Source organism: Macaca fascicularis, chromosome 10, assembly GCF_037993035.2.
Source record: "Macaca fascicularis isolate 582-1 chromosome 10, T2T-MFA8v1.1".
Taxonomy (NCBI): Eukaryota; Metazoa; Chordata; class Mammalia; order Primates; family Cercopithecidae; genus Macaca; species Macaca fascicularis.
In genome coordinates this window covers 92,704,417-92,732,324 of record NC_088384.1, presented here as the reverse complement: position 1 = coordinate 92,732,324, position 27,908 = coordinate 92,704,417, and the positions used below count along the sequence as shown (strand labels likewise).

At 50.1% G+C, this 27,908-nt stretch overlaps 2 protein-coding genes across 8 annotated transcripts in view; one reads left to right on the top strand and one right to left on the bottom strand.

Annotated features, from left to right (window-relative positions):
• SLA2 (Src like adaptor 2) overlaps positions 1-11,590 on the top strand; it is a 41,282-nt gene extending 29,692 nt beyond the window's left edge. For 3 of the 5 annotated variants that reach the window (XM_005568931.5, XM_005568932.5, XM_065523111.2), the window contains 3 exons: positions 8,750-8,899; positions 9,679-9,811; positions 10,127-11,590. In XM_005568931.5, coding sequence (XP_005568988.3) covers positions 8,750-8,899; positions 9,679-9,811; positions 10,127-10,247 — 404 coding nt within the window. In that variant the 3' untranslated portion in view covers positions 10,248-11,590. Of the gene's footprint in view, positions 1-8,107; positions 8,900-9,678; positions 9,812-10,126 lie in introns of all 5 variants that reach the window. The other 2 variants (XR_012419331.1, XR_012419332.1) reach the window with 1 other exon arrangement.
• Positions 11,552-18,811, bottom strand: RAB5IF (RAB5 interacting factor). 3 transcript variants are annotated; one of them, XM_045362935.2, is made up of 4 exons: positions 18,525-18,811; positions 17,060-17,163; positions 14,896-15,025; positions 11,552-12,114 (listed from the first exon to the last, which is right to left on the bottom strand). In XM_045362935.2, exons 1-4 carry the CDS (start codon positions 18,636-18,638, stop codon positions 12,097-12,099), a joined length of 366 nt encoding a protein of 121 aa, XP_045218870.1. In that variant the 5' UTR covers positions 18,639-18,811; the 3' UTR covers positions 11,552-12,096. The 3 variants fall into 3 exon arrangements, with proteins under 3 accessions (XP_045218870.1, XP_005568992.1, XP_005568990.1); XM_005568935.4 differs by having other exon boundaries at positions 11,552-12,096; XM_005568933.4 differs by lacking the exon at positions 14,896-15,025 and having other exon boundaries at positions 11,552-12,096.
• Positions 18,812-27,908: the final 9,097 nt, after the last annotated feature.

Sequence of the window (27,908 nt, the reverse complement as noted above, 5' to 3'; positions counted from 1 at the left end):
CCCCATCACCTCCTCCATAACTACCTCTGCTGCCGCCACCTCCACCCCATCACCTCCTCCATAACTACCTCTGCCGCCGCCACCTCCACCCCATCATCTCCTCCATAACTACCTCTGCTGCTGCCACCTCCACCCCATCACCTCCTCCATAACTACCTCTGCCGCCACCACCTCCACCCCATCACCTCCTCCATAACTACCCCTGCCACCACCTCCCACCCATCACCTGCTCCATAACTACCTCTGCTGCTGCCACCTCCACCCCATCACCTCCTCCATAACTACCTCTACTGCTGCCACCTCCACCCCATCACCTCCTCCATAACTACCTCTGCTGCCACCTCCACCCCATCATCTCCTCCATAACTACCTCTGCTGCCACCTCCACCCCATCACCTCCTCCATAACTACCTCTGCCGCCACCTCCACCCCATCACCTCCTCCATAACTACCTCTGCTGCCGCCACCTCCACCCCATCACCTCCTCCATAACTACCTCTGCCGCCACCTCCACCCCATCACCTCCTCCATAACTACCTCTGCCGCCACCTCCACCCCATCACCTCCTCCATAACTACCTCTGCCGCCACCTCCACCCCATCACCTCCTCCATAACTACCTCTGCCGCCACCTCCACCCCATCACCTCCTCCATAACTACCTCTGCTGCCGCCACCTCCACCCCATCACCTCCTCCATAACTACCTCTGCCGCCACCACCTCCACCCCATCATCTCCTCTATAACTACCTCTGCTGCTGCCACCTCCACCCCATCACCTCCTCCATAACTACCTCTGCCACCACCACCTCCACCCCATCACCTCCTCCATAACTACCCCTGCCACCACCTCCCACCCATCACCTGCTCCATAACTACCTCTGCTGCTGCCACCTCCACCCCATCACCTCCTCCATAACTACCTCTACTGCTGCCACCTCCACCCCATCACCTCCTCCATAACTACCTCTGCTGCCACCTCCACCCCATCATCTCCTCCATAACTACCTCTGCTGCCGCCACCTCCAGCCCATCACCTCCTCCATAACTACCTCTGCTGCCGCCACCTCCACCCCATCACCTCCTCCATAACTACCTCTGCTGCCACCTCCACCCCATCACCTCCTCCATAACTACCTCTGCTGCCACCACCTCCACCCCATCACCTCCTCCATAACTACCTCTGCTGCCGCCACCTCCACCCCATCACCTCCTCCATAACTACCTCTGCCGCCACCTCCACCCCATCACCTCCTCCATAACTACCTCTGCCGCCACCTCCACGCCATCACCTCCTCCATAACTACCTCTGCCGCCACCTCCACCCCATCACCTCCTCCATAACTACCTCTGCCGCCACCTCCACCCCATCACCTCCTCCATAACTACCTCTGCCGCCACCTCCACCCCATCACCTCCTCCATAACTACCTCTGCCGCCACCTCCACCCCATCACCTCCTCCATAACTACCTCTGCCGCCACCTCCACCCCATCACCTCCTCCATAACTACCTCTGCCGCCACCTCCACCCCATCACCTCCTCCATAACTACCTCTGCCGCCACCTCCACCCCATCACCTCCTCCATAACTACCTCTGCCGCCGCCACCTCCACCCCATCACCTCCTCCATAACTACCCCTGCCACCACCTCCCACCCATCACCTGCTCCATAACTACCTCTGCTGCTGCCACCTCCACCCCATCACCTCCTCCATAACTACCTCTACTGCTGCCACCTCCACCCCATCACCTCCTCCATAACTACCTCTGCTGCCACCTCCACCCCATCATCTCCTCCATAACTACCTCTGCTGCCACCTCCACCCCATCACCTCCTCCATAACTACCTCTGCCGCCACCTCCACCCCATCACCTCCTCCATAACTACCTCTGCTGCCGCCACCTCCACCCCATCACCTCCTCCATAACTACCTCTGCCGCCACCTCCACCCCATCACCTCCTCCATAACTACCTCTGCCGCCACCTCCACCCCATCACCTCCTCCATAACTACCTCTGCCGCCACCTCCACCCCATCACCTCCTCCATAACTACCTCTGCCGCCACCTCCACCCCATCACCTCCTCCATAACTACCTCTGCCGCCACCTCCACCCCATCACCTCCTCCATAACTACCTCTGCCGCCACCTCCACCCCATCACCTCCTCCATAACTACCTCTGCTGCCGCCACCTCCACCCCATCACCTCCTCCATAACTACCTCTGCGGCCGCCACCTCCACCCCATCACCTCCTCCATAACTACCTCTGCCGCCACCACCTCCACCCCATCATCTCCTCTATAACTACCTCTGCTGCTGCCACCTCCACCCCATCACCTCCTCCATAACTACCTCTGCCACCACCACCTCCACCCCATCACCTCCTCCATAACTACCCCTGCCACCACCTCCCACCCATCACCTGCTCCATAACTACCTCTGCTGCTGCCACCTCCACCCCATCACCTCCTCCATAACTACCTCTACTGCTGCCACCTCCACCCCATCACCTCCTCCATAACTACCTCTGCTGCCACCTCCACCCCATCATCTCCTCCGTAACTACCTCTGCTGCCGCCACCTCCAGCCCATCACCTCCTCCATAACTACCTCTGCTGCCGCCACCTCCACCCCATCACCTCCTCCATAACTACCTCTGCTGCCACCTCCACCCCATCACCTCCTCCATAACTACCTCTGCTGCCGCCACCTCCACCCCATCACCTCCTCCATAACTACCTCTGCTGCCGCCACCTCCACCCCATCACCTCCTCCATAACTACCTCTGCCGCCACCTCCACCCCATCACCTCCTCCATAACTACCTCTGCCGCCACCTCCACCCCATCACCTCCTCCATAACTACCTCTGCCGCCACCTCCACCCCATCACCTCCTCCATAACTACCTCTGCCGCCACCTCCACCCCATCACCTCCTCCATAACTACCTCTGCCGCCGCCACCTCCACCCCATCATCTCCTCCATAACTACCTCTGCTGCTGCCACCTCCACCCCATCACCTCCTCCATAACTACCTCTGCCGCCACCACCTCCACCCCATCACCTCCTCAATAACTACCTCTGCCACCACCTCCACCCCATCACCTCCTCCATAACTACCTCTGCCGCCACCTCCAACCCATCACCTCCTCCATAACTACCCCTGCCGCCACCTCCACCCCATCACCTCCTCCATAACTACCTCTGCTGCTGCCACCTCCACCCCATCACCTCCTCCATAACTACCTCTCTGCTGCCACCTCCACCACCACAGCCTTCTCTTCCACCAAAGTTTCCACCACAGTTAAAATCACCTCTACCACCTCCAAAGTTTCTTCTGTAACCTATAAAATTGCCAGATCCACCTCCATGACCACTTTGCCATACAGCAGACTACATCTCTTGTTTAGTAAGGACCTTTTTCACTTCACAATTATGCCAATTAACAGTGTAGTATTTCTGGCTGGGTGCAGTGGCTCAAACAATAGGGATATAGAAGACTTGAATAATGCAATCAACCAATTTGATTTGACATAAAACATGGCACTGTAATCCCAGCATTTTGGGAGGCCTAGGCAGGCGGATCATGAGGTCAGGAGTTCGAGACCAGCCTGACCAACACAGTGAAACCCCATCTCTACTAAATATGCAAAAATTAGCTGGGCGTGGTGGTACCCGCCTGTAATCCCAGCTACTCAGGAGGCTGAGGCAGGAGAATCATTTGAACCTGGGAGGCAGAAGTTGCAGAGAGCCAAGATCTCGCCACTGCACTCCAGCTTGGGCAACAGTCCGAGACTCTGTCTCAAAAAAAAAAAAAAAAAAAAAAAAAAAAAGTGATATTTCTGAACAGTTCTATCAACTGTATCTTGATTATCAAAAGTTACAAAAGCAAATCCTTTTTTCCACTCTGCCTGTCTTCCATAACTTCTATGGTTTTAATCTTGCCATACTTTTCAAAGGTCTCTCAAATTATATTCTTCTGTATCTTCTTTATTTTATTTATTTTTTTTGAGATGGAGTCTCGCTCTGTTGCCCAAGCTGGAGTGCAGTGGCGAGATCTTGGCTCTCTGCAACTTCTGCCTCCCAGGTTCAAATGATTCTTCTGCCTCAGCTTCCTGAGTAGCTGGGATTACAGGTGCCCACCACCACGCCCAGCTAATTTTTGTATTTTTAGTAGAGACGGGGTTTCACCATGTTAGCCAGGCTGGTCTTGAACTCCTGACCTTGTGATTTGCCCACCTCAGCCTCCCAAGGTACTCGGATTACAGGCATGAGCCACCACGCCCAGCCTTGTTTTTATTTATTTTTTATTGAGGTGGAATCTCGCTCTGTCTCCCAGACTGGAGTGCAGTGGCATGATCTTGGCTCACTGCAACCTCCGCCTCCCAGGTTCAAGCAATTCTCCTGCCTCAGTTTCCCAAGTAGCTGGGATTTACAGGCATGTGCCACCATACCCAGCTAATTTTATATTTTTAGTAGAGACGGGGTTTTACCTTGTTGGTCAGGCTGGTCTTGAACTCCTGACCTCAGGTGATCCACCTGCCTCAGCCTCCCAAAGTGCTGGAATTACAGGCTTGAGCCCCACGCCCAGCCTAGATACATTTTCATTATTAATTTCTAATTTAATTCAATTGTGGCCAGACAACATACTTTTAATGATTTCAATCCTTTTAAATTGTTGGTCGGGTGCGGTGGCTCACGGCTGTAATCCCAGCACTTTGAGAGGCTGAGGTGGGCGGATCACGAGGTCAGGAGTTCGAGGCCAACCTGGCCAACATAGTGAAACCTCGTCTCTACTGAAAAAAAAAGTCGGGCATGGTGGCATGCGCCTGTAGTCCCAGTTACTTGGGAGGCTGAGGCAGGAGAATTGCTTGAACCCAGGAGGCGGAGGTTGTGGTGAGCTGAGATCACGCCACTGCACTCCAGCCTGGGCACCAGAGTGAGACTCCGCCTCAAAAACCAAAATTCTGTTACCACCCAGACTAATCCATCTAGAGTAGTCCAGGTGTGCTTGAAAGAAAATATGTATTGCTGTCTCTGGGTGCCATGTTTTATGTCAAATCAAATTGGTTGATTGCATTATTCAAGTCTTCTATATCCCTATTGTTTTTGTCTTATTACTGAAGAGGATTAAAATCTCCATTCATGGATGTGTATTTCTCTAGGCAATTGTTAGGTTTCATTTATTTTGAAACTGTGTAATTAAGGACTTTTTGTCTTCTTGATGTGTACCTTTATTGCTGGTAATACTCTCGTTTTTGAATTCTACTGTCTGATATTAATATCCCACTAATATTCTCCCATTAATAAGCCATTCTAGCTTACTTATGGTTGTCTGAATATTTTTTTCCATCTTTTTACATTTAGCCTTTAATTTTTAATTTTTATTTTATTATTATTATTTTTTTCTGAGACAGAGTCTCGCTCTGTCGCCCGGGCTGGAGTGCAGTGGCCGGATCTCAGCTCACTGCAAGCTCTGCACCCTGGGTTTGCGCCATTCTCCTGCCTCAGCCTCCCGAGTAGCTGGGACTACAGGCGCCCGCCACCTCGCCCGGCTAGTTTTTTTTGTATATTTTAGTAGAGACGGGGTTTCACTGTGTTAGCCAGGATGGTCTCGATCTCCTGACCTCGTGATCCTCCTGTCTCGACCTCCCAAAGTGCTGGGCCTTTTTTTTTTTTTTTTTGAGACAGGGTCTCACTCTGTCATCCAGACTGGATGACACAATCTTGGCTCACTGCGACCTTTGCCACCCGGGCTCAATGATCCCCCTGCCTCAGCCTTCTGAGTAGCTGGGACTACAGGCTTGAGCCACTCTGCCTGCCTGGCCTTGTTTTTATTTTATTTATTATTTTTATTTATTTATTTATTTAGAGACAGAGTCTTGCTCTCTCACCCAGGCTGGAGTGCAGTGGCATGATCCTGGCTCACTGCAAGCTCCGCCTCCTGGGTTCACGCCATTCTCCTGCCTCAACCTCCCAGCAGCTGGGACTACAGGCGCCCACCACCACGCCCGGCTAATTTTTTGAATTTTTAGTGGAGACAGGGTTTCACCGTGTTAGCCAGGATGGTCTCGATCTCCTGACCTTGTGATCCGCCCACTTCAGCCTCCCAAAGTGCTGGGATTACAGGCATGAGCCACCGCGCCCGGCCTTTTTTTTTTTTTAATTGAGAGGGAGTCTTGCTGTGTTGCCCAGGCTGAAGTGCAGTGGTGCGATCTCGGCTCACTACAACCTCTGTCTCCCGGGTTCAAGCAATTCTCCTGCCTCAGCCTCCCAAGTAACTGGGACTACAGGTGCACACCACCACACCTGGCTAATTTTTTCTTTTTGTATTTTTAGTAGAGACACGGTTTCACCATGTTGACCATGGCTGTTCTCAAACTCCTGACCTCAGGTGATCTGCCCACCTCGACCTCCCAAAGTGTTGGGATTACAGGCGTGAGCCACCGTGCCTGTCACTGGCCTTGGTTTGTTTGTTTGTTTATTTATTTATTTATTTGAGATGGAGTCTTGCTCTGTTGCCAAGGCTGGAGTGCAGTGGCACAATCTCAGCTCACTGCAACCTCCACCTCCTGGGTTCAAGTGATTCTCCTGCCTCAGCCTTCCGAGTAGCTGGGACTACAGGTGTGTACCACCACACCCAGCTATCTTTGGTATTTTAGTAGAGATGGGGTTCACCACGTTGGCCAGGCTGGTCTTGAACTGAGATTACTGGGGTGAGCCACCGTGCCCAGCCTGTTTCAGTATTTTAAATGTGCTTCTATGGCCAGGCACGGTGGCTCACGCCTGTAATCCCAGCTACTTAGGAGGCTGAGGCAGTTGGATTGTTTGAGCCTGGGAGCTGTCATCATGCCACTGCACGCCATCCGGGCAAGAGAGCGGGAGCATGGCTCTAAAAATAAATTAAAATCTGGCTGGGCGCAGTGGCTCACACCTGTAATCTCGAGGCAGGTGGATCACAAGGTCAGGAGTTCCAGACCAGCCTGGCAAATATGGTGAAACCCCGTCACTACTAAAAATATAAAAAATTAGCCGGGCATGGTGGCGGGCGCCTGTAGTCCCAGCTACTCGGGAGGCTGAGGCAGGAGAATCGCTTCAACCTGGGAGGCAGAGGTTGCAGTGAGCCAAGATTGCGCCACTGCTCTCTAGCCTGGGCGACAGAAGGAGACTTTTGTCTCCACACACAAAAAAATAAAAAATGATGTAATCCCAGCACTTTGGGAGGCCGAGACGGGCGGATCACTAGGTCAGGAGATCGAGACCATCCTGGCGAACACGGTGAAACCCCGTCTCTACTAAAAAATACAAAAAACTAGCCGGGCGAGGCGGTGGGCGCCTGTAGTCCCAGCTACTCGGGAGGCTGAGGCAGGAGAATGGCGTAAACCCGGCGGGCGGAGCTTGCAGTGAGCTGAGATCCGGCCACTGCACTCCAGCCCGGGCGACAGAGCCAGACTCCGTCTCAAAAAAAATAAATAAATAAAAATAAATAAATAAATAAAAAATGAAAAAATGAAACATGCAAAACTGGCAAAACTCTGTCACATCCATCAGTATATGTAATATATACATATAGGTTGAGGAGCAGGAATAAAACTGACATCCATGTGCCTACTTGCCAGCTGAAATTACCTAACAAGCCCTTCGTAGCCCCCTCTCATGCTTCACTGTGTTAATCAGTTGCTTTTCTTCAGAGCTTTGCCATGTGTGCCTGTGTAACATATAATGTCAGTTGGCTGTCTTTGAACTTTAAATAGAATCGGGCTGAATGTATGCTCTGTAATGTTTTTCTGCTTATTTCCAAGATTTCCTTATGCCTATATATGTAGCAGTTATTAATTTTAACTGTTGTATAGTACTACACTCTCTAATCCACAGTTCTACTGTTGAGCATAAATGGGTTGTTTGCAGTTTTTGACTTTGTTGTTGTTGTTGTTGTTGAGACAGAGTCTCCCTCTGTCGACCAGGCTGGAGTGCAGTGGTGCGATCTCAGCTTGCTGCAAGCTCTGCCTCCCAGGTTCATGCCATTCTCCTGCTTCATCCTCCCAAGTAGCTGGGACTACAGGCGCCCACCACCACGCCCAGCTAATTTTTTGTATTTTTCATAGAGACGGGGTTTCACCGTGTTAGCCAGGATGGTCTCAATCTCCTGACCTTGTGATCCACCCGCCTCGGCCTCCCTAAGTGCTGGGATTACAGGCGTGAGCCACCACACCTGGCCCGTTTTTGACTTTTACAAACAATGCTGCTGTGCATATTCTTGCCTGTGTGCTTCTGAGGTAATGTGCCTGGGTAGAACTGCTGGGTTGTAAGGTACGTGCATGTTCAGCTCATCTAGTTAATGCCAAACTATTTCCAAGGTGGCTTGTACTAATTTCTCTTCCACCAGCAGGGTGGGAGGTCCTACTTCTCCACTTCCTTGCCAGCATCTTCTTGACAGTGTTTTTGCATCCTAACACATCTGCCACCTGAGTCTTTGTAAGAACAGCCAACGCTGAATGTTCATTCACACGGTGCCAGACCCTGTACTGAGGGCTCTGTGTGTGATTTGATTTCACCCTCACAAGACCCCCATCTATTATGAACATGTTATTGATGACCGAGAGAGCAAGTCTTTGTCTTGCTTCTGCCCAAGACACTTCCCTTCTGCCGGGGCCCCATGGCCATGTTGCCTATCTTTGTTTCCCAACCTGGGTGGGGCTGAGTCCCAGCAGGGCCTCAGCGCCACCCCTGGACCCTTTTCTCCTCAGGCTCTTACTCCCTGTCAGTCCGTCTCAGCCGCCCTGCATCCTGGGACCGAATCAGACACTACAGGATCCAGCGCCTTGACAATGGCTGGCTGTACATCTCACCGCGCCTCACCTTCCCCTCACTCCAGGCCCTGGTGGACCATTACTCTGGTATGGCCTTTCCCTGCCCCCAGGAGTAGGCTGGGATAGTCTGCAGGGAGGAGCAGGCAGTGGTGTCTTCGGATATTTTACCTGCTATGGAGTATTCAGACAGACAGAAGAGAGGCCTCCCCTATTTTCACACCAGTCCCCATGCCAAGAAATGCAGGCTGGAAGCCTTGTCTTCACCTCGTGCCCTAGCAGAAAAGCCACATACCTCCTGTGTAGGCTCCGGTCAGTACCTTGCCTACCACCCTGGTTCTGATTCAAAGCCCCTGGCAGCAGGTGGAGTTCTCTCCACAGGAACCGGACCCAGAGCTGCTGCTGTGTGGGATTCAATCCTGACTCTCCTTAGTACTTCCTGATGCCGGTCCTTCAACAGACACTGGAAGATGCAGTCACTGGGCACAGCGTCAGGGCGCAGAGAGGGAAGAGCACTCTCAGAAAACTCAGGGGTTTTTTGCAGGTCACTCCATGCAGGAGTAGACAGTAGAAGTAGACTGAGCAGTCCTTAGCTTTCTTCTTCCCAAAGCAATTTCCTAACCAGAAACTTGAGCTCAGGAGGTCCATGAACTCACCCTAAATCATACAGTGATTGTCTCCCAAAAGTTAGCCCAGAAAGACCTTTGACTGCATCTGTCTCCATGAAACCAACAGCTTGGGGCTCATGTCCTGTCACTCTTTTGTAACCATGCCCCCTCCTGCCAAGTGTGGGGGGCTGTCAGGATGAGGGCTGTTGGAGAGAAGTAGGGTGGAGTCGGCCATGTCAGGGATGGAGGTCTCTTCCTCAGAGCTGGCGGATGACATCTGCTGCCTCCTCAAGGAGCCCTGTGTCCTGCAGAGGGCTGGCCCGCTCCCTAGCAAGGATATACCCCTACCTGTGACTGTACAGAGGACACCACTCAACTGGAAAGAGCTGGACAGGTAAAGTCGGGGACTCCTGGAAACATGAAAGCAAGACCAAGAGTTAGAAGGACCCACCCCTGGGAACCACAACCCGAATGTACCTGTCACACTCAGGGACACCTGGCAGCTGGAGCCAGGGCACACTGACTCAACTCCTGGAGCACAGCCCAGGCTCGGCAGGTGGGGCTGGGAAGCTGATCTGATAGGGAACAGGGGAGCCCCATGAGGTCCTCATCAGGAGTGAGGGGTTTTGAGAACAGTGCATTTTTGTGTGTAGTGAGTGCAGGGAGGAGGAATAGGCTCCTTGACCCAATTCTCTTCCTTTGTCCACAGCTCCCTCCTGTTTTCTGAAGTTCCCACAGGGGAGGAGTCTCTTCTCAGTGAGGGTCTCCGGGAGTCCCTCAGCTCCTACATCAGCCTGAATGAGGAGGCTGTCTCTTTGGATGATGCCTAGGCCCAAAAGAGAGGCCGAAAGGGAAACCAAGATTGCACACCTAGAACCCCAATTCAGCCCAGCCACCTGAGCACCCCAGAGGCAAGGCTGTGCACTCAGTGAGGGAGGGCTGGGACACAGAGGTGCATCCAAGGTCCCACCTGTACCCTTGCTCTTTCCTCTCTTGGCCCTAAGTCGTCACCTACCTCCTCCCAGTGCCATGACCCCACCTGCGACCTCTAGTCCAAATGCAGAGAAGTTGGGACCAGGGCCAGGGTTCCAAAAAGAGAGTAAGCCTCCTGCGGGTCTGACCTAGTCAGTTCTTGAGTTTGTTTCCAGTACCATCTGGATGCCCTGCCTGCTGAGCCCCGTTCTACATCCCCCGTTAACCAGGCCCCGCCCACAAGGTAGAAACAACCCCTAGCTTCTGTGAGAAAATCATTTTCGGGAAATTGACAAGTCTCGTTGAGACCACCACCGTACCTCAGAAGATAGGACTGTGGCCTAGAAGGGAAAGGAAAACTGAGATGATGTCTTACCGTAGCAGCAGATCATAGGTGCTCCAGCCTCTACATGATCTCCAGAGCAATGAGAAAGACTTCTGACAGTCTAAGTCCTCAAATGTCCCCCATTGAGGACAACAGCCCCAGCTCTTTTTTTCTGAAACGGAGTCTTGCTCTGTTGCCCAGGCTGGACTGCAATGGCGCGATCTCAGCTCACTGCAACCTCCGTCTCCTGGATTCAAACAATTCTCCTGCCTCAGCCTCCAGAATAGCTGGGATTACAGGTGCATACCACCATGCCTGGCTAATTTTTTTGTATTTTTAATAGAGATGGGGTTTCACCATGTTGTCCAGGCTGGTTTCGAACTCCTGACCTCAGGTGATCCACCCGCCTCAGCCTCTCAAAGTGCTAGGATTACAGGTGTAAGCGACCGCACCCAACCTAGCTTTCAGATCTCTATTTCATTTTGTGGCTTACCATTCCCTAGCACACTGGCCTTGCCATCTTGTGGCCAAATACAAAATAACACCTCTTAAGTCTAGCACACTGCAGTGAGGCCAGGCACCTCAGTGCTGGGCAGGGGCATCAGAAGGTGCTAAACCCTCTCTCCACAATGCCAAGACTGAGGCCACAGCCTACACCAAATCCAGCGCTTAATTTCCCTGCTGCCCTCATAAAGAGAAAGAGGTCTGCTGGATCTGCTAAGGGAGCACGGAGAGGAAGAAAGAGGGATGGGGTGGGAGGTACCACCTCGAGTGTTCCTACTGGGTTCCCAAGCTACAGGTGGGGTGGGAAAGGCTTTATCAGGTATCATCAACAGGTTCTCAATTAAAGATTTGATTTATTCAAGTATCTGAAAACATTCTACAATGGAAACTGTTATTAGATGCTGCCTGTACTGTGCTATGGACCACACATATACAGTCATGCTGTTTCAGAAAACTTTAAATGCCACTGATAGTTTAAAAACTGTACACCTGATGGAGAATCGAGGAAGACAATTTAATGTTTCATCTGAATCCAGAGGTGCATCAAATTAAATGACAGCTCCACTTGGCAAACAGCTGTTACTTGACGGTATCCAAGAAGAAATGGTTGGTGACGGATAAATTCAGAAATGCTTCTCCAAAGGTGGGTGGTTTTTAAAAAGTTTCAGGTCACAACCCTTGCAGAAAACACTGATGCCCAACACACTGATTCGCGGTCCAGGAAACATGGGTCTTCCAAGTTCCAAGGGGCTGGGGTTCCCCAACGATCAAGTTCCTGTGCTGTAATCAAGAGGGTCCTTTGGACTGGATAGGGAGCAGTTGGGAGCTGTACACCATCAGTCATAATGAATGGCAGTGTAAAAGATGATCCAGATGACCTAGTGAGGAGACAAGCACTGTTCATAGGTCACCTGGGTTAACACAGGCCCTGATTCCACAAAACAAAAATGCCAGATGAGAATGTGAACACGGGGCTCTCCCGGGGCTATCCATTGCACAATCGGCTTGGGGAGTCTAAGTTAAAATTTCACTGAAATCACACTGTCACTAACAGAGCCCAGGACTGCCCACCTGCACTTGCAAAGCAACTCCTGATAAGTTCCTCCCCTACCAAATGGCAACCCCAGGCCCAGGGAATTGAGGTACAGAGGTGGAAATGATTCAAGTAAAGCATACTACACTGCTAGCAGGTGCTGCAACTACCAGTGTGAAAATACCATTATAATTTGTCAGGTGTATATCAAAGCAGGGATTCTCAAACCTTGTCTACCCATTGTAATCTCCTGGTTCTTTAAAAAACATATAGATGCCCCAGCAATACCTCTCAGAAGATTTTATTGGTTTGGATTAGAGTCTGGACACATAAGGTTTTTTTTTTTTTAATCCTGCTGGGACTCAACAGGTACACACCACCACTCCTGGCTATTTTTTTTTCCCCCTGTAGAGATGCGTTTCACCATATTGCCCAGGCTGGTCTTGAACTCCTGGACTCAAGCAGTCTGCCTGCCTAAGCCTCCTATAGTGCTGTAATCCCAGCACTTTGGGAGGCCGAGATGGGTGGATCACGAGGTCAGATCAAGACCATCCTGGCTAAAACGGTGAAACCCCGTCTCTATTAAAAAAATACAAAAAACTAGCCGGGCGAGGTGGCGGGCGCCTGTAGTCCCAGCTACTCGGGAGGCTGAGGCAGGAGAATGGCGTAAACCTGGGAGGCGGAGCTTGCAGCTAGCTGAGATCCGGCCACCGTACTCCAGCCTGGGAGACAGAGCGAGACTCCCTCTCAAAAAAAAAATGGGCTGGGCGCGGTGGCTCACACCTGTAATCCCAGTAACTTTGGGAGGCAGAAGCGGGTGGATCACTTGAGGTCAGGAGTTTGAGACCAGCCTGGCCAACATGATGAAACCCCATTTCTACTAAAAATACAAAAACTATCCAGGCATGGTGGCTCACGCCTGTAGTCCCAACTACTGGGGAGACTGAGGTGGGAGGATCACTTGAGCCCAGTAGGCGGAGTCTGCAGTAAGCCAAGATTGTGCCACTGCACTCCAGCCTGGGTGAAAGGGTGAGACCCTGTGTCAAAAAAAATAATAGTATACAGTTCAGAAGTTTTCTATATGGGCACAGGTGTGCAAACATCACCACTGATTTCAAAACATTACTCCAAAAAGAGCCTGTTTCCTTTATCAGCTACTCTCCCTCCCCTCCTCCCAGCCACTGGCAAGCACTAATATACTTTTTGCCTCAATGGATTTGCTCACTGGGAGATTTTGCATATAGAATCACACAATATATGGTCTTTTATATCTGGATTCTTCCACTTAGCATAATGTTTCAAGGTTCATCCATGTTATACAGCATGTATCGGTACTTCATTCTTTTTTTTTTTTTTTTTTTGAGATAGTCTTGCTCTGTCTCCCAGGCTGGAGTGCAGTAGCGCAATCTTGGCTCACTGCAAGCTCCGCCTCCCAGGTTCACACCATTCTCATCTCAGCCTCCCCAGTAGCTGGGACTACGGGCGCCCACCACCAAGCCCGGCTAATTTTTTTAGTAGAGACAGGGTTTCACCTTGTTAGCCACGATGGTCTCGATCTCCTGACCTTGTGATCCGCCTGCTTCGGCCTCCCAAAGTGCTGGGATTACGGGTGTGAGCCACCGTGCCCGGCCACTTCATTCCTTTTTAAGACCAAATAACATTCTACTGTATGGATATATATTATCCTATCCATTCATCAAGTGATGGTCATTTGGATTGTTTGTACTTTTTAGCCATTATGAAAAATATTTCCTAGTTTCTTTTTTGAGGTGGAGTTTCCCTCTTGTTGCCCAAGCTGGAATGCGATGGCATGATTTCAGCTCACTGCAACCTCTGCCTCCCAGGTTCAAGAGATTCTCATGCCTCGGCCTCCCAAGTAGCTGGGATTACAGGTGCCCACCACCACGCCCAACTAATTTTTTGTATTTTTAGTAGAGATGGGATTTCACCATGTTGGCCAGGCTGATTTTGAACTCCTGACCTTAGGTGATCTGCCTGCCTTGGCCTCCCAAAATGCTGAGATTACAGGCCTGAGCCACCATGCTCGGCCCTCCTAGTTTCTTTTTTCTTTTTTTTTTTTTTTTTTTGAGACGGAGTCTCGCTCTGTCGCCCAGGCTGGAGTGCAGTGGCCGGATCTCAGCTCACTGCAAGCTCCGCCTCCCGGGTTCGGGCCATTCTCCTGTCTCAGCCTCCTGAGTAGCTGGGACTACAGGCGCCCGCCACCTCGCCCGGCTAGTTTTTTGTATTTTTTAGTAGAGACGGGGTTTCACCGTGTTAGCCAGGATGGTCTCGATCTCCTGACCTAGTGATCCGCCCGTCTCGGCCTCCCAAAGTGCTGGGATTACAGGCTTGAGCCACCGTGCCCGGCCAAGCCCTCCTAGTTTCTAATATGTAGCCAGGGTTGAGAATCAGATGTAGAAGCTGACGATGGGCCCTGGATTTACACATTACAGGGGACTGTACAGTATTTCAGACCACATCTTCTAGGATGTGGCTCAACACAGGCCATGGCCCTGAGCCTCAGAAGCCTTTAGAAAAACAGCACACTGTTCACATAGTGTAACTCAATCAGTGGGGTCCCCTCCTGTAAGTGACACCTCATGAAATGAACAGTACCTGTTATAAAACTATCAGCTACACATACCATGAACAAGGCAAAAGAGGTCATAAACCCTTCTTTCGTGAGCTCCCACGTGCCGCCATATTCTTCCTCATCAATCTGTAGATAATTGCTGAAGTAGAGGTACAGGACTCCTGCATTGATCAGGCAGAATCTGGAGCAAGAGAGAACAAGTACCAAACATAAACTGTAAGATTAGAAGACTCAGAACTTGGGGCCGGGCGTGGTGGCTCACGCCTGTTATCCCAGCACTTTGGGAGGCTGAGGTAGGTGGATCACTTGTGGTCAGGAGTTCGAGAACAGCCTGGCCAACAGGATGAAACCCTGTCTCTACTAAAAATACAAAAACTAGCAGGGCATTGTGGTGGGAACCTGTAATCCCAGCTGTTCAGGAGCCTGAGGCAGGAGAACTGCTTGAACCCAGAGGCGGAGAGGTTGCAGTGAGCCAAAATTATTCCACTGCACTCTAGCCTGGGCAACAGCAAAACTCCATATATAAGTATATATTGTGTGTGTGTGTGTGTGTGTGTATGTGTATTATATAGTTCTCCAAAGCCCCTTGAAGACAGACAGAATGGCTGCTGAGCTGTCCCAAACAGAACCTGACATGGGCCTCCAGGTAGCTCCAGCTAGAGGCAGGCTATGGGAGAAACACACGTGAAGCCGCTGCTTCACAGCCTAGTTGAGCAGGCAACAGCATACCCCCTGTACAACTCCCAGTGGGAGACCATTTCTGGATATCCACTGTCTGTTACTGCTATAGGATGCAGATGTGAAGATGACTGTTCCTGCCCTCAGCTCACCATCAGTTATGGGGCTAGGAACAGCAATGAGCTAGGCACGGTGGCTCATGCCTGTAATACCAGCACTTTGGGAGGCCAAAGTAGGCGGATCACCTGAGGTCAGGAGTTCAGGACCAGCCCAGCCAACATGGTGAAACCGTCTCTACTAAAAATACAAAAAAATAAGCCGGGCATGTTGGTGGGCACCCGTAGTCCCAGCTACTTGGGAGTCTGAGGCAGGAGAATTGCTTGAACCTGAGAGGTGGAAGTTGCAGTGAGCCGAGATCATGCCAGTGCACTCCTGCCTGGGCACCAAAGCAAGACTCCGTCTCAAAAAAAAAAAAAAAAGAGGGACCTATGCCAGACATTTTGACTCATGCCTGTAATTCCAACACTTTGAGAGGCCGAGGAAGGAGGATCACTTGAGCCCAAGAGTTCAAGGCTAGCCTGGGCAATGTAGAGAAACCTTGTCTCTACAAAATTTTTTTTTTTTTTTTTTTTTGAGACGGAGTCTTGCTCTGCCGCCCAGGCTGGAGTGCAGTGGCCGGATCTCAGCTCACTGCAAGCTCTGCCTCCCGGGTTCCCGCCATTCTCCGGCCTCAGCCTCCCGAGTAGCTGGGACTACAGGCGCCCGCCACCTCGCCCGGCTAGTTTTTTTTTGTATTTCTTAGTAGAGACGGGGTTTCACCGTGTTAGCCAGGATGGTCTCGATCTCCTGACCTCGTGATCCACCCGTCTCGGCCTCCCAAAGTGCTGGGATTACAGGCTTGAGCCACCGCGCCCGGCGTCTCTACAAAATTTTTAAAAATCAGCCAAGTATTGTGGCTCACGCCTGTAGTTCCAGTTACTTAGGAGGCTGAGGCAGGAAAATCATTTGAATCCAGGAGGTCAAGGCTGCAGTCAGCCGTGATGGTGCCACTGTGCTCCCACCTGGGCGACAAAGTGGGGCCCTATCTCAAAAAAACAAAATGAAGGGACCTGAAATAACTTCTGCCAAAGCCAAGGTTTAGCACCTGGCACTAAGCATAGTGCCAGGCACAAGGGAAATGGTCGTCAAATACAGAAGTTCCTACTTCCCAAACTTGCACAGAAACAAAGGTCACAGCAGAACTAGAGGGCATGCCACCAACAAGTAATGTGATAGCCTCTTGCATGAGGTCCCTTTAGACCCATGAATGAATGGACTGGCCCAGCCTTCAGGAAGGCAGGAAGGTAACCTGCCTGACCTGAGATGCTCCTGAGGAGTGGTGCACCAGACCCAGGAGTGCCATTGTAGGGCTGCTGCTTTGCTCTATTCATCACACACACACAGCTCCAGAGCAGCAATGGCCTTTCCTCTAACAGGAAAAAAAGCCTCTATTTAAAAAGAAATGATACCATGAAAATGTAAGATACCCAAGACTTACCCTGCTATTCCCAAGAAACCTCGTAATGGTAAAACTCCCCAAATGACACCCAGGACCACAGCAATGATCTGTCGGAACCAGTAGATCACATCTAAAAATTCATCCTGTAGAAAAGACAGAAAATGCAAAAATTATCTGGGGATGGGTGCCATAGTACAGCCAGAGGGGGGAATATTAAACCTTTCTGCTAAACACATCCAGGAAATTTGTTTCCCCCAAAGGCAACGGTATGTGCTTCCTGTTTCACCTTACTTAAAATGTGATAGAAATGATACATTTCGACATCATTAAGCGATCACTTCCAGAATCTATGCTCTAAATCAAAATTCTAGAGCTGCATATATAATATGACCTGTAATGAAATGATTGTGATAGTAATCGTGCTACTGGCCGCACATATGGACTAGAAGCAAAAATGCTGGAGGCAGGTGCCAGCATATTTAAGTTTCATGGAAGAACACAGACGACGACTCAGGTTTCTGATCTGCCCTAGATTCCAGAAACCAGTCCTTATACAAGAAAAGAAAGAAATGACACAGCAGATTAGAGACTGCAGGTTTTGCAAGAGTTGGGCAGGGCTGGGGGCAGAACAAGGGCACCTTCAGGAAGTGCCTCCCATCCCCCCTTACAGGAACTTCAGGAAGGAAAATCCCACTTCGGCAGCCCAGAAAACCAAAGAAATGACTGCAAATATAATACTCTTTCCAAACTACCTGGAATCGAGCGGTTTGTGATCACCCCTTCCAGATCATGGAGCAGAGTTACGAAGCATCCTCCGAATGGGACGAGTAAGAACGTCCTGAAGTCCCAACCAATTCTCACACGTATTTGGTGGCATTTCTCTACCCCGACACCTCACACTCACCCAGTGGGTGGTCTCAGTCTCCCCTCTTGACTCATGCTTATCAAAGTATTCAGTCCTTTTCATTCAACAGGCAACAACAGCTCAAGATTAGCGAGCCTCACTATGTGCAAAAGGCTTTAACGCACCACCGTACCCTCACTTCAGAGCTATTCTGACTTAGATTCCGCAAGGAGAGCACCTGGCACGTAGAAAGCATTCTCAGTAGAAGTCTGTTAGTGTTAGTTTGTACTAGTTAATTCGTAAGAGACAAGTAACTTACTCAAAACCCTACTGCACATAAAAGGCGGAGGCCGAATCGAATTCAGCTCCCTTTCCCCGTTCAGGCACAAGCCCTGCCCGCGGATGACAAAGCCTCTCCCCGCTCCTCGTCAATTCCGCATAACTACGGGGCTTCGGCCTTAGGCCACCCTTCGGGGAGCTCCAAGCCCAGCTGTCCGCCCAGTGCCCGCCAAGTTTGTTCTGATACTCTTGGGCCACCCCGCCCCACTGCCCTACTCGATAGCGCCGGAACGGGGGCGAGGGCAGGCCCAGGCCAGTCTTCCCGTTCCCCGAGTCCCAGCCGGCTCCTCGCGTCCGCGCCCTGTTCGGGCTCCACCGTACCTTGTCCTCCCAGGCCGCGTCGCTCCGCAGCACCTTGCTCCAGACGGAGACTTTGAGGGCCCCGTTGGCCAGCTGCGGCTGAGGCGGCTCCTCCTTCCGCCGCCCGCCGCTCATCCTCCCGTCGCGCCGCCCGGGCCGGGCCTGGGGCGCGCGGGCTGAGCCAGAGGGAGTCGGGGTCTAGGGTCGCGGGTCACGGCGCGGGTCGGCTGCAGGCTCAGCGGTCCGGTCCTGCGGCGCTCTGCAGTTCCTCTCACCTGGCCAACCTACCCGGCTCCGCTGGCTCTACTGAGCAGGCGCCGCGAAGGGAGGGGCGGCACAGTGTCGTGCGACCTCCCGCCGACGTGCTGACGCAGCCAATCGGCAGTCGCGCAGCCGTCCGAGTGAAAGAGCAACCATCGCCTTGGCGCAAGCGCGCTACTCGTGGCGGAAATGACGTCAGCCTCCGCCAGGCTCGCGGTAAGGTGTGAGGGAAGGGACAATCTTGGTAGAACGCTGAAATGGGCGCCAGGAGGCGCTGTGGAGACCGAGGAGGTAAGGGAACACCGAGGCTGGACGTCAGCGTCGCCCAGTCGGCCACAGCTGACCCTCGAGCAGCGAGTGGGGCAGGAGCGGCTCTACCTTTCCTTGCGACCTACACGCCGGCTGAGCCCAGACCTTGCTCCAGGGTAGCCCCAAGCTGCCCCGCAGGATTTAGCCGGTTTATTTTCTCCCCTAACCCTGCAAGTTCTGTAGGGCCTTGTTCAAGATGTTAACTCTTCTGTAATAACTAAGCATCTCATCTTGCCCAGCACACTCTTTTGGCATACGAGAGCCCTGAGACCCCAAAAGAGGAAATGAGTTTCTGAAGCCGTATAGCAAGGTGGACTCAACCGGGGACTCCTGAGCGGCAAATACAAGAATTGGGTTAGGTGTCAGAATATCTGAGTGTTCACATACAGCGTCCTCACCATGTGCTGCGTCAGTGCTTCACAAAATGAGCTTCCAGAGCAGCAGCGGCCGCATCGCCTGGGAACTGGATAGGGTGGCAGGTTCTCGGCCCCCATTCCACACTTACTGACTCAGAACCCCTGGGGATGGGGCTCCTTCCGATGTTTGAACAAGCCCTCCAGGTGGTGCCAGGCGCACTGTGTTGGTAAGTCCAGAGACCAAGGCACATCCCTTCTGGACAGTGGATTTTTTTTTTTGAGACGGCACGGTGTCTGCTCACTGCAACCTCCACCTCCCAGGTTCAAGCGATTCTCGTGCCTCAGCGTCCCACGTAGCTGGGATTATAGGCACCCGCCACCACGCTCCACTGATTTTTTTTTGTATTTTAGTAGAGAGGGGGGTTTCACCATGTTGCCCCGGCTGGTCTCGAACTCCTGAGCTCAGGCAATCCGCCCATCTTGGACTCCCAAAGTGCTAGGATTACAGGCATGAGCCTCCTCACCCAGCCTCTGGACAGTGGATTTATAGAGGCAAGTAATGTATCTGGACCTGGGTGTGTCTTGACTCCAAAATCTGTGCTCTTAACGGTTAAACTTTAAAGCTTAAAGAGTATCAATGAGGTCAGAGCATCTTTTGCATACCTATCAACATTCACCTGTAATTCTTCACTTTTCGTGAGTAATAGAACCTCGTAGGGAGGCCAGGCGCAGTGGCTCACTCCTGTAATCCCAGCACCTTGGAAGGCCGAGGTGGGTGGATCACTTCAGGTCAGGAGTTCGAGACAAGCCTAGCCAACACGGTTGAAACCCCGTCTGTACTAAAAATACAAAAAAAAAAAACAAAAACAACAACAACAAAAAAACTAGCCAGGCGTGGTGGTGGGGACCCGTAATCCCAGCTTCTCAGGGGGCTCGAGGCATGAGAATTGTTTGAACCTTGGAGGCAGAGGTTGCAGTGAGCCAAGATCACGCCATTGTACTCCAGCCTTGGCAACAGAGCAAGACTTGGTCTCAAAAACAACAAAAAACAAACAAACAAAAGAACCTCCTAGAGAGCTTTTCCAGAATACCATAGCTGCTGTTTTCCACCCCAAGCCTACCCTGACATTGTTTCAGTAGATTAAGTGGAGCTGGACCCCCAAGGTGAAACATACTGCGATCACATTACTGTCTGGAACTGGTGGAAGGGCCGTATACATTGTATGGGTGCACACCTTTTGTCCTAAGTTTCCCCATGGGTCTTGTTCTTTTCAGCCCTGCCTCTTTTCTGATCCAGTTTCCCTCCCATATGAAATGGTAAAGCTTAGCCAGTTGAAGGAAATCAAAATATTTTGCCTCAAAATATGGCTCCCTCATATAATGACTATTTTAGTTTAGTTTCTGAGACAGGGTCTTGCTCCGTTGCCCATGCTCAAACGCAGTGGCATGATCAGGGCTCACTGCACCTTTGATCTCCTGGGCTCAAATGATCTTCCCATCTCAACTTGACAAGTAGCTGGAGCCACAGGCACAGGCACATGCCACCACACCTGGCTAAGTTTATTTATTTATTTATTTTGATTATTATTATTATTTTTTGAGACAGAGTCTCACTCTGTTGCCCAAGCTGGAGTGCAGTGGCATGATCTCAGCTCACTGCAACCTCCGCCTCCCAGGTTCAACAAGTTCTATTGACTCAGTCTCCCCAGAAGCTGGGATTACAGGTGCGTGCCACCACACCTGGCTAATTTTTGTATTTTTCAGTAGAGATGGGGTTTTGCCATCTTGTCCAGGCTGGTCTCAAATTCCTGACCTCAAGTGATCTGCCTGCCTTGGCCTCCCAAAGGGCTGGGATTACAGGCATTAGCCACCATGCCCTTTCATGTTTTTTCTTTTTCTTTCTTTTTTTTTTTTAATTTTCTGTAGAGACGGGGTCTCACTATGTTGCCTAGGCTGGTCTTGAACTCCTGGGCTCAAGCAATCCTCCCATCTCAGCCTCCCAGTGTGTTGGGATTACAGGCATGACCCACTGTGCCTAGCATAATGAATATCTGAAATTGAAAACCTTTAGAGATCAGGGGGCTGGAAGAGACTTTTCCCCTATCTACATAAAGATATGACTGACCCACCAAGGAGAAGAGTTCTTGTTCCTTTCCCTGTTATATCACTTTCTATTGCAGAAGATAAGACAGTGTAACCACACCTGAACAGATCCTTTTCAAGGTAGTGACTGTCTCCAAAAATGATTTAAATTCCAAAGATAACTGTTTACAACTTAACTTCTGTTTCTCATCCATTCTTCCTAATAATCATTTGTTGTCCCTCAATAAAATTCCTGTGCTCCCCCTTCCCATAACCTGTTCTACCAGGATCCAAGTCCCCATTCTTTCTGTAACCTCAAGATAGTACAGAAACTTCTGTACCTGGCTGGGTGCAGTGGCTCACACCTGTATGCCAGCACTTTGGGAGGCCGAGGCGGGTGGATCACCTGAGGTTAGGAGTTCGAGACCAGCCTGACCAACATGGAGAAACCCCATCTCTACTAAACTTACAAAAAATTAGCCAAACATGGTGGCGTGCACCTGTAATCCCAGCTACTCAGGAGGCTGAGGCAGGAGAATCACTTGAACCTGGGAGACGGAGGTTGCAGTGAGCCAAGATCATGCCATTGCACTCCAACTTGGGCAACAAGAGCAAAACTCCATCTAAAAAAAAAAGAGGCTTCTGTACCTTACTGGGGAGTTGGGGAGCTGGGTCTTCATTCTGAAGACTCCTGTGTATTCGTGTTAAATCAAATTGTATGCCTTTTCTCCTGGTAATCAATCTGCCTCATATTACTGATTTTCAGGGAAACTTCAGGGGGCCAAGAGCTTCCAAACTGACTTGTTTGGAAGTGTACCATTGTTACAAAACCTCTTTTACAGACTCCCTGCTAGCATGTAGTTCAGAAGACAAACGAATGAATCTGTCACGGAACGAAGGAAGAATGACTAACCCTTGGCCTAAAGGTAAGTTTTCACTCTGCCAGGTCTCCTCCTGGTGAAGATATATAATGGGGAACCTGATCTGGGGGGATTAGGGAAGGCTAAACTCTGAAGGAAGAGATTAGAAGGAAAAGAGGGAGGTGAAGGTGGGAGAGAACATTCAGGAAAATGAAACCGTGTGGGCTAATGGTAAGGAATGAAGCCACCAGAGGGGAAGCACAGGGGAAAATCATGCCGAAGAGCTTGCTTCTTATCCCAGGGGTAGGGGAAGCCATCAGGTTTGCATCTTAGAATGATCATGGTTGCTGCTATTTGGAGGACTGGATCAGAATGAATGGGGGACTAGTTAAAAGTCTATTAAAGTCATTTAGGTGAGAGTTGGTGAGGGCACTGAAGATGCAGAAAACTGGATTCAAAAGTTCTTTTTGTTGTTGTTGTTTGAGAAAGAGTCTCATTCTTGTTGCCCAAGCTGGTGTGCAGTGGCATGATCTCGGCTCACTGCAACCTCCACCTCCCAGGTTCAAGCAATTCTCCTGACTCAGCCTCCTGAGTAGCTGGAATTACAGGCGCCCACCACCACGTCTGGGTAATTTTTTTTGTATTTTTAGTAGAGACGGGGTTTCACCATGTTTGGCCAGGCTGGTCTTGAACCCCTGACCTCAGGTGATCCACCCGCCTGAGCCCCCCAAAGTCCTGGGATTACAGGCATGAGCCACCATGCCCAGCCCATTCTTTTTTAAATTAAACATATTATTTATTTATGTATTTATTTTGGAGACAGAGTTTCACTCTGTTGCCCAGGCTGGAGTGCAGTGGCACCATCTCAGTTCACTGTAGCCTCTGCCTCCCAGGTTCAAGTGATTCTCATGCCTCAGCCTCCGAGAGTAGATGGGATTACAGGTGTGTGCCACCACACCTGCCTAATTTTTTGTATTTTAGTAGACATGGGGTTTCACTGTGTTGCCCAGGGTGGTCTTGAACTACTGAGCTCAGGCAATCTGCCTGCCTCAGCCTTCCAAAGTGCTGGGATTACAGGTGTGAGCCACCACACCCAGCCAAATTAAAAATATTTTTAAGGGCCTGGCATGGTGGTTCATGCCTGTAATCCCAGCAGTTTGGGAGGCCAAGACAGGAGGATCACTTGAACCCAGGAGCTCAAGACTAGCCTGGGCTACACAGAGAGACCCCATTTCTACAAAAAAAAAAAAAAAAAAGAAAAGAAAAAAACAATTAGCCAGGCATGGTGGTACACGCCTGTAGTCCCAACTATTTGAAGGCTGAGGTGGGAGGCTCGCTTAAGCCCACTGCACTGAAGCCTGGGTGACAGAGAGACTCAGTGTCAAAAAAAAAAAAAAAATTGTTTTTTAAATTTTAGTAAAATATATCTTTTTTTTTTTTTTTTTTTTGAGACGGAGTCTCGCTCTGTCGCCCAGGCTGGAGTGCAGTGGCCGCATCTCAGCTCACTGCAAGCTCCGCCTCCCGGGTCTACGCCATTCTCCTGCCTCAGCCTCCCGAGTAGCTGGGACTACAGGCGCCCGCCACCTCACCCGGCTAGTTTTTTGTATTTTTTAGTAGAGACGGGGTTTCACCGTATTAGCCAGGCTGATCTCAATCTCCTGACCTTGTGATCCGCCCGTCTCGGCCTCCCAAAGTGCTGGGATTACAGGCTTGAGCCACCGCGCCCGGCCAGTAAAATATATCTAACGAAGTTTATCATTTCAACACTTAAGTGTATAGTTCAGTGGCATTAAGTGCATTCACTTTGTTCTGCAGCCATCACCACCATCCATTTTTCAGAACTTTGTGATCTTATAAAATTGAAACTCTGTACCCATTAAAAATAACTCCTCATTCTCCCATTTCCCCAGTCCCTGGAAACCAGTTCCATTCTACTTTCTCTGTAGGAATTTGACTATTCTAATGGGTATCTCATATGAGTACAGTATTCGTCCTTTTGTGACTGGTTTGTTTCAGTTAGCATTATGTCCTCCAGGTTTACCCATACTGTAGCAAGTGTTAAAATTTCCTTCCTTGTAAAGCTGTTGTATGTGCATACCACATTTTGCTTTTACCCACTGATAGACACTTGGGTTGCTTACACTTTGACTATTCTGGATAATGCTGCTATGGATTGGAGCGCACAAATATCTGTTCGTGTCCCTGCTTTGTTATTTTGGGCACATTCTCAGAAGTGGAATTGCTAGATCATATTGTAATTCCATTTTTAATTTTTTGAGGAACTGTTGTTTTCCACAGCAGCTGCAACATTTCGCATTTCCACCAGCAGTGCACAAGGGTTCGGAGATACATGATTTTTGTTGTTGTTGTTGTTGTTGAGGAGTCTTGCTCTGTCGCCCAGGCTGGAGGGCAATGGCGCAATCTTGGCTCACTGCAACCTCCGCCTCCTGGGTTCAAGTGATTCTTCTGCCTCAGCCTCCCAAGTAGTTGGGATTACAGGTGTCCGCCACTATGCCAGGTTAATTTTTGTATTTTTAGTAGGGACAGGGTTTCGCCATGTTGGTCAGATTGGTCTGGAACTCCTGACCTAATGATCCGCCTGCCTCGGCCACCCAAAATCCTCCCTGGGTTACAGGCGTGAGCCACGGCGCTTAGCCTTTTTCTGTTGTTAATAATCATCCTACTAGGTGCAAAGTAGTATTTTCATTGTGGTTTTGATTTGCACTTCCCTAGTGATTAGTAATGATTGAGCATCTCATTAGGCAGTATTTTTTTCTTTTTATGTCATGTTTGCTTTCTTTTCTTTTTTTTTTTTGAGACAGAGTCTTGCTCTGTCACCCAGGTTGGAGTGCAGTGGTGCCATCTCGGCTCACTGCCACCTCCACCTCCCAGGTTCAAGGGATTCTCCTCAGCCTCCCAAGTAGCTAGGATTACAGGTGCCCACCACTACGCCCAGCTAATTTTTGTATTTTTAGTAGAGACAGGGTTTCATCATGTTGGCCAGGCTGGTCTCAAACTCCTGACCTCAAGTGATCCACCCACCTCAGCCTCCCAAAGTGCTGGTATTACAGGCATGAGCCACTGCGTCCCGCTCTAGGTCATGTTTGTATTACATTGTGAAGCTCTGACTGTAACTCCAAGAGCCACTATGTTTGCATGGGATTGGGAGAGGTCACAGAAAGTTCTAGTCAGAAAGGTCCTCAAATCCTGCAGTGTAGCCCAAGGTCATATGGGAAGTTAGAAGTTCAACAGGCATCTGAAACCTGCTCCCTGTTCCTCCTCTTACCTTTCTAGGATCAGACAAAGCTAAGCTGGCAGGCAGAGTGGAAGCCCTTCTCTAGAAGGTATTTTTGGGACTCAGACTTGTTCCCTTTTTGCTTTTACACAAGGCTTTCCTTATCTTAGGAAGCGGGGAATCTGGCTGAATCTCAGCGAATCCATCTGGTTAAAATAAACATCTTGGGTGGTCTGAGATGGAAAATAACTTGATGAAGGGTCAGATTTGGAAGTGGGAGAGACAGATTTAGAAGTAGGACAAATTTTGTCTTTGTGAGTTTGTAGTTTTTTAGCACTAGTTGAACACGAGCTCAGCCTTAGGGCTGTTTCCTCCCAGCTGAATGCCCGAGGGCACTGCCAGCTGCTTGGAGTGGGGTTTGGAGAGGAAGGTATGTTCTGAGAGGTAAGACTGGCCCCTCACAGGCACTGATGGATCACAGGTATCAGAAATCCTGGGGGCAACTACCAGCCATGGAAAGAGCACCTGTTGTTGGAATGGAGGTCTGAGATCGCATCCGGGCCTTTTTTTTTTTTTGGCCTACAATAAATGTCATACTAGTACTTAATGAACCCTTACTAGCTACCAGTCACTTTACTAAATGTTTTACATTCATTTGTTATCACTCTGTCACCCAGGCTGGAGTGCAGTGGGACAGTCTCGACTCACTGCAACCTCCACCTCCCGGGTTCAAGCGATTCTCCCGCCTCAGCCTCCTGAGCAGCTGGGACTACAGGCAACTGCCACCATGCTCAGCTAAGTTTTGTATTTTTAGTAGAGACGGGGTTTTGCCACGTTTGCCAGGCTGGTCTCGAGCTCCTGACCTTGGGTGATCCACCTGCCTGTCTTTCCAAAGTGATGGGATTACAGGTATAAGCCGCTGCGTCTGGCCACATTTGTTTTCATCCAAAACCTGGCTGGGCTTTTAACCATTATACTAAACTCTTCTCTTTTTATACCTTTACTTGCAATTTCTCTACATTGAGTGTGGATTACTTTGGTAATTAAAATGGTAGGGCTACACTTAACCTTCAAGTTACCATAGCCGCCTGAGTGCCAAGATGGCAGATGGTTCAGAGACCCTTCTTCCTCTCATCTTGTAACTTTGAAAGACAAAGAGTTTCTACTTTCCCAGCCCAGCAGTTTCCTGGGGATAGGTCAGTGTCCTGACAATGATCAAGGTCTGTGGAGCAAGATCATCAGAATCTCCTGTGGCATCAGTGAGGAATGCAGATTCCTGCCCAGACTCTCTGGGCGTGAGGTCTGGGAATATGCATCTTTATAAGCTTTCCTGATGATCTTGATGGATATTTAGGCCTGAGAATCACTTCTCTGTGTAATTAGGCCCAATTCCGCCACTTACAAGCTGTGTGGTATGGGGTAAGTTATTTTACAGGTTGTTTTTCCCTCAGCTGTGTGCTAAGCAAGGTTAGATAGTAACATATAGATTATCCCATTTCATCCTCCCAAGAGATGTTACTGTTCCCACTTTATTGATGATGAAAACTGAAGTCTGGAGTAGTGAACTGTCTTGTCTATGGTCACGACAACTAATCTGTGACAGACCAAAAATTTGACACCAGGCTTGGGTCATACAGAAATGCCTTTGAAATCAGTAACTCTGACAGCAGTGATGGTTATTTCTGCATCCTTCTTGAGTGCCACACCTTATCCTCTGCAGCTCTAGCGCATAACATAGCAAGGATACACCCATACAAGGCAGACTTGGCCTCTGCCTTATGGGAGTTTTCATGTAGCAGCGTTCCTTTTTTTTTTTTTTTTTTTTGAGATGGAGTTTTGCTCTGTTGCCCAGGCTGGAGTTCAGCAGTGCGATCTTGGCTCACTCCAACCTCTGCCTCCCAGGTTCAAGCAATTCTCCTGCCTCAGCCGCCCGAGTAGCTGGGATTGCAGGTGCCCGCCACCGTGCCAGGCTAATTTTTGTATTTTTAGTAGAGATGGAGTTTTACCATCTTGGCCAGGCCAGTCTCGGAACTCCTGACCTCGTGATCTACCCGCCTTGGCCTCCCAAATTGTTGGGATTACAGGCGTGAGCCACCGTGCCCAGTCCATGTAGCAGCTTTCAAGCTAGACTGTACTTTTAAAATCCAGAGTCCTGAGTCTTACCCCAGAGATGCTTATTCATAGGGCTGAGTCGATGCAAAAAAAAAAAAAAAAAAAAAAGGTTCTAAGCCTGGGGGCCATGGAGAAACTACCATTCAAAAACAGTGGAAAGGAAGAGGACTTCTCTGACCACCAGTCTAGA

What these genes read in the sequence shown, in the direction of transcription:
- RAB5IF (XM_005568933.4), bottom strand. Translation starts at nt 18,638, where the DNA reads ATGAGCGGCGGGCGGCGGAAGGAGGAGCCGCCTCAGCCGCAGCTGGCC. An exon ending in ACGCGGCCTGGGAGGACAAG is followed by an intron (nt 17,164 to 18,524) that starts GTACGGTGGAGC and finishes TCTTTTCTACAG; the next exon opens with GATGAATTTTTAGATGTGAT. An exon ending in GGTTTCTTGGGAATAGCAGG is followed by an intron (nt 12,097 to 17,059) that starts GTAAGTCTTGGG and finishes TCTCCTCACTAG; the next exon opens with GTCATCTGGATCATCTTTTA.